The sequence below is a fragment of the Epinephelus moara genome, chromosome 7 (assembly GCF_006386435.1).
Source record: "Epinephelus moara isolate mb chromosome 7, YSFRI_EMoa_1.0, whole genome shotgun sequence".
Lineage (NCBI taxonomy): Eukaryota > Metazoa > Chordata > Actinopteri > Perciformes > Serranidae > Epinephelus > Epinephelus moara.
Window position 1 is genome coordinate 17,880,938 of NC_065512.1, and position 8,780 is coordinate 17,889,717.

General features: G+C 38.3%; 1 protein-coding gene across 2 annotated transcripts; it reads right to left on the bottom strand.

Annotated features, from left to right (window-relative positions):
• On the bottom strand, positions 1-8,757 carry si:dkey-192g7.3 (putative butyrophilin subfamily 2 member A3). 2 transcript variants are annotated; one of them, XM_050049264.1, is made up of 5 exons: positions 8,442-8,757; positions 3,412-3,726; positions 3,003-3,290; positions 2,759-2,873; positions 1-2,553 (listed from the first exon to the last, which is right to left on the bottom strand). In XM_050049264.1, exons 1-5 carry the CDS (start codon positions 8,482-8,484, stop codon positions 2,517-2,519), a joined length of 798 nt encoding a protein of 265 aa, XP_049905221.1. In that variant the 5' UTR covers positions 8,485-8,757; the 3' UTR covers positions 1-2,516. The 2 variants fall into 2 exon arrangements, with proteins under 2 accessions (XP_049905221.1, XP_049905222.1); XM_050049265.1 differs by lacking the exon at positions 8,442-8,757 and adding an exon at positions 7,913-7,969.
• Positions 8,758-8,780: the final 23 nt, after the last annotated feature.

The following is an 8,780-nucleotide window of genomic DNA, read 5'->3' on the forward strand; positions in this document are numbered from 1 at the left end:
TGATGTACTTTATTGTATTTAATGGCATCTGTAATCTCTCTTGCACGCACATACTGTATACACAGTGCCAAATGTTGCCACATTTCCTCCAGCTAGACAAAAAAAGGCTGAATTTAATCTCTGCCCAAGCTCCACTAACCAGTCTCAGCATGCTGGAAAGCTTTAAATGACACTGGTACTATGCTTTTACAGTGTTTTGCTTTTAAGCACAAAGCAAACAACTTACACAAAGAAAGTGAGAATGATGACAAGATATAAAACAACATAAGGAATAAGCAACTCAAAAAAAACAAAACAAACCGTAGTATGCAGGTGAAAAGGGTTGTTCAGTTTTTTTCCAGAGCAAAACACACCCAGTGTAGGTTTCAGGTCACCCTTTGCTGATCATAAAAAAGTCCACACATTCACATGTTCACATATTATTGCAATTCCCTCTCATCCAGCTCGCTTCAGATTTGGCGTGGTCTCCTGTTTGCAGCTGCAGAAGCAAGGCTGCTGTCCGAACCCAGAATATGAGACTCATGGTTGACTGGCCATCTGGACCACCAATATGTGTCCCAGTTCCAGGAGTTCAACAACATCTTTCCAGACTGAGAAAGATAAAAATGTCTTTGACTGTTCGGCTGTCCAGGTAGGGCTCATTCACAGGCTTAAATGGCACAAAATTGTCACAGGGGTTCCCTCCAAAACTTGATGTATTATTCATATAATATAAAATGACCTTAATGTGTTTGTTTACAAATGTAAAACAAATCTGATAAAGCAACAACATTCAGTGTAACCAGTATATAACAGGCAGTTACAGAAAAACAGGCTGTATTTTAACACACAATGTTAGAAGAGCCTCGATCAAGGACCTTTACAAGGTAATCACAGTAGATAGTCACACTAATGCAAACACATTTCATACAACTTCCATTCATTACAATTGTTGCAATATAGATGAAGTTACCTAAAATATCTACAGTAAATATAAATGTATTTATAACCTTTTTTGAAGTACGGCACTTACAGTATATATAGATAAACTAAATCATTAAATGGCTCAGTTTTCTGCTGTATGTCTGGACTTAAGTATATGGGAGTATATGTGAAACAGTTTAACTTTTTTTGTACATTCAGAAAATGGTCTTATTTACATTTAACCATGTCAACAAAACACATTTTCAAAGCTGTTCTGGCTCAATTTGAATATGAATAGTGTCAAATTTTACCTGCTACAGAATCAACTTTTTGTTGTTGTTGTGCGATGATTCCTGTATTTTTTGTGTTTTCTTCATGTAACCCGGGTGTCTGCAGGTTCTTAAAAAGTCTTTAATTGTCTCAAATTTAATTTCAAATATAAAACCTTCAAATGCATTAAATAGTCTTAAATTTGGATTTGGATTTCTAAGGTCATTTTATCTATTTTTCTTTATCCATCTTTTAATTTCTTTTCATCACTTTTGGTCCACATTTCTGATGTTACAAACCTTAAACCCCCAGTGTTAACCTAAACCGTCTTTTTACTTTACACTTGCACTTACTTGTTGACAAAATTTATATTAACCTAACTCACTCTCATAACCATACGTTATACCTACTCCTGCACAGGAGCATATATATATACCTTTACTTGCAATATTTGAATAATAAAATGATTATTTGTCTAAAAATCAGTCTTAAATTTGGTTAAAAATATCTTTAAAGTATGTAAGTGTGTGATACCTGTAGAAACCAACCTCCGAGGCTGAGAAATGAACCTAATGTGGAGGTGCAAAAAAACTGCAGTTCCTCTAATGGCCACTTGAGGCTGGCTCCAAAACAGTGTCCATCCCCATAGACTCCCATGTTAAAATGCCCAGCCTTACAACTTTACAGCCTGGTACAAAAAAAGTTTTGGCTTCTACAGCTAATGTCAGCAGTCATGACAACTGCACGGGGGGTGAATTTTTTAAAAACTCACCCATTTACATTTTAAAGACCGAGAGTTACCCATATTTAAGTGTGTGGCCACTTGAGTGATAGGCTGTCTTTAAGGCCTCACCACAGTCTAGAGTTGGATCCATCCCTCGCTCCTCCACAGCTCCAAGCTCTCGTCCAAATATGGTCACTTCTTGCTCCAAAAAACCAAGATGGCGACAGCCAAAATGCCGAACTTGAGGCTTCAAAACAGCATTCCACAAACCAATGGGTGAAGTCATGATAGCTACGTCCATTTTTTATGGAGTCTATGGTCAACACCATGTGTATCTAATTATATTTAAATGTCTCACTTTTTCCTCAGATCACAGAGGTTAATCTCTCCTTACAGTGATAAGGAAGTATAACAATAAAAACACCTCCCTGCAAACGTCCATAAAAGTTCACAAGGCTGGTACCTTCTTCCAAAATAAACACCACATTCCTTGAGCGGCATGAACACAGGATGTAACCTGCCTGTTGAGAGACTCTGTGTGGGCATGATGCCACATTCGTGACTAACAGTTCAGTGGAACACACTCTCACATTGTCACACTGGAGTTCGTCATGGGTTCTTAGCAGTATAGGTCATCTCTTATCCTCGGCGTACTCCTTTTTCAAAGACAAAGACATGTAAAGATTAATTCCACTGGGAGACCCAGTAACAATGACACACTGACACAGACGAGCAAAAGCGTTGGTTGCTTGGTTAACAACTGCAGAAAGTGTTGCGCAAATCTGGTTTAACCGGTGAAACTGAAATAAAAAATCTTGAATAAAAATCTCTGGCATGATGACAAACACTTGCAAAACTTACCGTGAGGTGTTGGAACGATACCGCCACAAGAGCAGGGAAAGTCCAAGCACCAATGTAATGGGAATGATCGTTAAGTGCCGGTATCTACCTGAATCTTGCACCCGCCGGAAGGGTCCTGTGCAAGAAACACAAAAATATGATGACCTAACTCAATGATTTGATGTCAGATCCTAAACTTAACTTTTGTAATGCTTTACAATATGTTGTTTTTATGACTTTTGCTACAGCTAAAACAAATAGTTACCAGTGCTGCAGTCATTGAAGATTTTAGTTGACACGCCTTTTGCCTTCACATCACATGTAGGATTTGATGTCCAGTTGAGTTTAGTGCTGATTGTGCTGTTGAAATAGTAGTAGCCTGTAGCATCTAGGTAGTATGTGTGGGTTATGTAAGTTGTGGTTGAATTAGTAAGAAGCTGTCCATCCAACCTCCACTGAATCTCAGTCTTCCTGTAGCGTCCTTTCACGCAACAATGGAAAACCTTTCCACTTCCACTCGGGTTGTCGCAATTCTGACAGACATGGTAGTCCGCTGGTGAGAGAAGACTCAAGTTAAAATTATACAAAATTTCATTGCTTCTCTATTGGAAATTGTCGCATGAAGGAAAGAGTGATCAAACACTGTCGGTATGCGTGATGAATGACTGACTCACCAGACACGCTTAGATTCACAAATGATCTCTGGTATGTTTCTTGAATGTAAAAACTGCACTTGTAAATCCCCTGGTCGTCTGCTGTGATGTTGTTCAGCAGAATGGAGCAGTTGTCTCTGTTGTCGGACAGAAATGTCTTGGCCCTGCCCTTGTATCTTTCGTTAAACATTGAATTCGTCTCATTGTGTCTGAACACCATCAACATGAATGGTTTTTCCTTCTGCCACTGGAGCTTCTCATTCACATTCCTCTCTGAGCAGTTGCATTGCAGAAGGACACTGCCGTCTAAGCTGCCTTTAATAGCCTCGTTGTCACCTGGAGAAAAGGTAAACTGGGATAAGTGCAGTTCTTGACCTCCCATAAAAATATTTTAAACACATATACAATGAAACATTTAATTCAAAAACGTCTGCCTTAAAAATGTGAGTACATGAATAATAAGTTCAAAAGTGGGCTTACGTGTTATGAAAATATAAAATCAACTGAGTTAGGTTCACTAAAGAAGAGCCATTTTTGAGCTTGACATGAAGATGTTACAGCTGTCTCTGCTCCTGCTGGGGTCACTTTCACATCATGGTATGTAATTTTTAAGCTATCTCAGATGCAGGTGCATAGGAAATATCACTTGAGCCTTAAGAAAGAAGATCCCACACTGCTCTCTCCTCTCTCAGCATCACGATTTATGTATCATACTCGCGTTTTGGTCCATTTAGACCTTTGTGTGATGCTGAGCAGTGTGAACAGGGGACTGAAATATTTTAAATACTACCCTTCATCATGTTAGAATAGTTTTAATAGTTATCAGTTGAAACACAGACGCACATTTTCACATTTTCTTTAGAAGTGCATCTGGCAGACATCTGGAGGACATCTGCTAATATGTGATCCCAGTGGTCGTAAGGAATTGAGTACACTTATTCATGTAGGCTACTGCACTTAGGTACAGTTTCAAGGTACTTGTACTTTACTTGAGTATTTCCATTTTATGCTACTTTATACTTCTACTCTACTACCATGTAGAGGAAACTGTTGGAAACTTTTTACCCCACAACTTATATTTAACACCAGTATTCACTAATTACTTTTCAAATCAAGATTTGACATTAAAAAATCTGATAGGATAATAGAATACAAAACACCACGAAAGATTAATCCAGTTGTTCCCAAACTTTTTGTCTTGTGACTTCATTAAAATCACACTGAACTTAAGTCACTTTGCCTTGCTTCAGATGTTTATAAGCTGTTAACATCTCCTCCCCAGGAATTTTTTTCTCTGAACTTCTCACATGGTTGCATTTAAGTAACTGTTTGAGGTCCAAAGAGCTACAATTATCACGTATTTCACAAGCAAAAGCCAAGATTTAAGCAAAATCCAAACAATGAAAACAGACCGCTGTATCTGAGCTTCATTTCCACTTGTTTCCCCCCTCATTAATCATCTTACAATTCTGACAGATTTATCTCGTGACCCTTCAAAGGTTGGAACAAAACTGGAGAGAAGTTAAAACTAGCTCCACCTCGAGCAGCTAAAATACTAATTACACACTGATGCATCAGTATTATCACTCTAATGATGTCATATGCAATAACATGTGAGTCAAGAATTACTACTTTTACTTTTGATACTTTAAGTAGCTTGTATTTAGCTGATGATACATCTGTACTTGTACTTAAAAGGGATAGTTCACCCCAAAATCAAAAATACACATTTTTTCTCTTACCTGTACAACTATGATTGATTTTCACTCGAAACTAATAAAGCTTAGGTATTTTTAATCTAGGTTGTTTTGGTGTGAGTTGCCGAGTGTTGAAGTATTAGCTGTAGAGATGTCCGCCTTCTCAAAACTCAACAGCAATGTCTCTTCCGAAATCATGACCTGGATTCTCAAGATAATCCACAGACCTTGTTGTGAGCAGTTTCACAGGAACTATTTTCTTCTTTCCTCCAAACTACACCTGCCAACTGTATCACGCTACAGAAGGAAGTGTTATGATTTCAGGAAAGAGCTGTTGAGATCTTCAAATGTATTTTTTGGCACTTAAACCACCACAAGTCGAGTGCCATCTAGATCCATTATATTCAAGAGAAGGCAGACATCTCTACCGCCGATATCTCCAACACTCGGCAACTCACACCAAAACAATCTAGCTTGATAAATAGCACCACAGGTTGTAGGAAAAATATGTACCATTTGCATTTTCAAGTTGGCCATCACAGGTAGCAGCCCTGTCTTGGCAAGAGTGTCGTAAAAACAATCTGTAACGTGAAACTGCCTTATTCAGTGTTTTTGCTCTGCAGATAATTTGGCTCCTGGTAAAAACTTCCTGAACAATGAACACTGAGAGAATTCTAACCTCGACAAGTTTTAGCTGGTTGCAATCTGCAGTCCTCACCACATGATGCTACTAAATCCTCCTGAATATTACATCTTCTTTCTTTTGGCTTTTTGTGCCTTTATTAGATAGGACAGACAGAGTGAAAGGGGAAGAGAGAGTTGATGACATACACCAAAGGGCTTGGGGCGGAAATCAAACCTGCGGCCGCTGTGGCTAGGACAGTACCTTTGTACATGGGGTGCCTGCTCTACCCACTGAGCTACTGAGCGCCCCTGTACACTGTTTCTTTAAATTAATGATAAAAGACTAGTTCAACTTCATTCCACTTAATTCTTAAAGCCTACTTCACTTTCTCTGTGTAACAAAAACAATCGTCATTTTTTACCACAATGACATTTGAATTAAGTATCCAGTCGTGTCCAGTAACCAATGTCCTGCTTTCATTTCCCCCTTCTATAATTTTAATGCATTTGCTAGCATTTTTTATGTTTGCGTTGTTATTACTAATCCAATTACTTCCTTCCACAGTAACACCTTCACTGCATTTATTAGCAAAGTCCCTTGTCCCCCCCATTGACCTCCCATAGCCTCTGTCTCCCCTTGCTGTGCCTGTGATAACTAAAGTGCCTCATAGTTACATATTAAAATCAATTTATAAACTGTACAAACTCCATCTGGCAAACAACTGTGCAGATTTTACTGATGGTGCTTAATTTGTGAACCCTGACCTTTTGGTTCTTTGTTGTTAAAACATGACTGCAAAGCCACTCCTAGTTAAAAATCAGAGACTCACTTTGTTTGTATTCCACCTCAAGTGTATGAAGAACGAAACCAGATGAAGCCAGCTGGTGATGTCTGAGATCATTTAGCCTAAACAATGTAAAAACGTTGACCTACATAGTGCTCCAGTCCTGCTGATATCCGACAAATAAAATAGTTTGTTCTAGGAGACATGCTTTGGTGACCTTAAACCAAATAATGGACTTTTTCACTGAAGCCCAAACCACAAAACTCTGACAAGTAAAGGGTGTTTAAGTGAATTTAAATAAACAATATAAATGTATTTGCTACTTGATGTATTAAAGAAATGCCTTCAGTCATTATGGAGCTCTTAAAGAGGGAAGAGGGATCCCTCCTCAGTTGCTCTTCCTGAGGTTTCTACCGTTTTTTTCCCCCGTTAAAGGGTTTTTTTTGGGGGAGTTTTTCCTTATCCGCTGTGAGGGTCCTAAGGACAGAGGGATGTCGTATGCTGTAAAGCCCTGTGAGGCAAATTGTGATTTGTGATATTGGGCTTTATAAATAAAATTGATTGATTGATTGATTAAACAATGCATTGTTTCAGTTTGTAAACGAGTCATAACAGAGAATTCAAAGAATTTACCTCATGACACATTTATACGTGTACAACAAAAACCAATCATTTGGATTTGATTTACAGCTCTGTAAAACTACTCAAGGGGTGTTGATGAAGTGAGAAACTTTTACTACCAGCTCAGTCCAAAGATGTTAAAGACAGACACAAAACATGTAACATGAAGTTAAACATAAGAATCAAACAAACCAAAATCCAAGTAAAGTTTCATTATTAACCTTACTTCACCTTACTCCATGAATACGCCCTGACCTCTACAAGTCCCTCTTGTTGTTTTAACCCTGTTTTTATACTGAATGCCTAAAGGACTTACATTCATACAGTGTTGAAGGAAGTATTCAGATTGTTTATTTAAGTAAAAGCACTAATATAACACTGTGAAAATACTCCACTACAAGTAAAGGTCCTGCATTCAACACCTTACTGAAGTAAAAGTAATTTTGTATTAGTATTTTACTGTTATATATGATGTTTGTGGATTAATGTTACTGCTGCATTACTGTGAATGTCCCACTTTACTGCTGTAGATATTTAAGGTTGTACTAATTTTAACTCCTTTACATACTGTTGCATCTTATTCTATAAGACCACCATATGTTTTTAGCGCGGCTAGTGTGTTTTCAGCTTTGTCATGATGCATTTTTCATCTGATCCAAGAGGGATTTTAAAGAGTTTATTTAGCTCCAGATGTAGGAGGATTTTCTCAACACATTAAGGAACACTTCATCCTTCAGTTTATCACAGACTCTTAAAATCAGAGTAAGTAAGAGAGAGAAAAAGTGCCATATTTACCTCTGTAATGTGGTTGAGTGGAAGTATGAAGTAGCATAAAGTGCTCTAAAGTACACGTACCTTGAGTTTGTACTTTGCACTTTTCCAACACTGCATTTATGTGGCACTAGTGGCAAAACTCTATTGATCTTAGGTATTACCAGAGCAGCTGCTGGTTCAAATATTGAGTGTTAAATCAGTGTTACATTATTAGACCTACTTATATTTCTGAACCCCTGCAGCCACACAGTACTTTTTAACTCTTAGGCTGGATTTCATAAATGCTGAAATCTTACAAGGGGAACTGGGTCACAAATTTGTGATGCGTTTGTTAGGCAATCCATAAATGGGAATTGAAACACAAAGTACATGTCAATCATGCGTCAGTAATAACCAGTATTGCAGTACAGTCTACAGTAGGCTACTTGGGCAATATACCCTGCTGTTAATAATGACACACTAATAGACTCATTTGATTATTCTGCACCATAGCATTTAAAATACATTGCCAGAGGCATTACTGTCGAGTTTGAGTGATATGAAGGCATACCTGAGACAATGATCACCATTAACACTCCCAGAAAGGTCCTCATGTTGTACCCCGCGTGTGAAAAAAGACTCGTGTGTCGAGGAATGTGCTGCTAACTTGGTCCAAAAATGTCTAGAAGTATGGTTACTCTAATCCGCCCCGCGTTGTGTTAATGTCTTGGTCACATTTCCAAGATCCGTCAAGTACAGGTGGTTGAAATCCCGACCCGTGATCATGTCAGCGATCCACACACGTCGGTCTTCAGACTGAGTGAAACCAAGTGAAAGTTCAGGAGCCTCTGGTATGAGTTTCCGGATCATCGTCATAAACATATAATAGGAAATTAGTGTCTGCAGAGGG

Coding starts and splice junctions, on each gene's coding strand:
- si:dkey-192g7.3 (XM_050049264.1), bottom strand. CDS start 8,484: ATGAGGACCTTTCTGGGAGTGTTAATGGTGATCATTGTCTCAG. Junction 2,874..3,002: donor CTTCAATGACTGCAGCACTG/GTAACTATTTGT, acceptor TTTCTTGCACAG/GACCCTTCCGGCGGGTGCAA. Junction 2,554..2,758: donor TATCGTTCCAACACCTCACG/GTAAGTTTTGCA, acceptor TCTTTGAAAAAG/GAGTACGCCGAGGATAAGAG.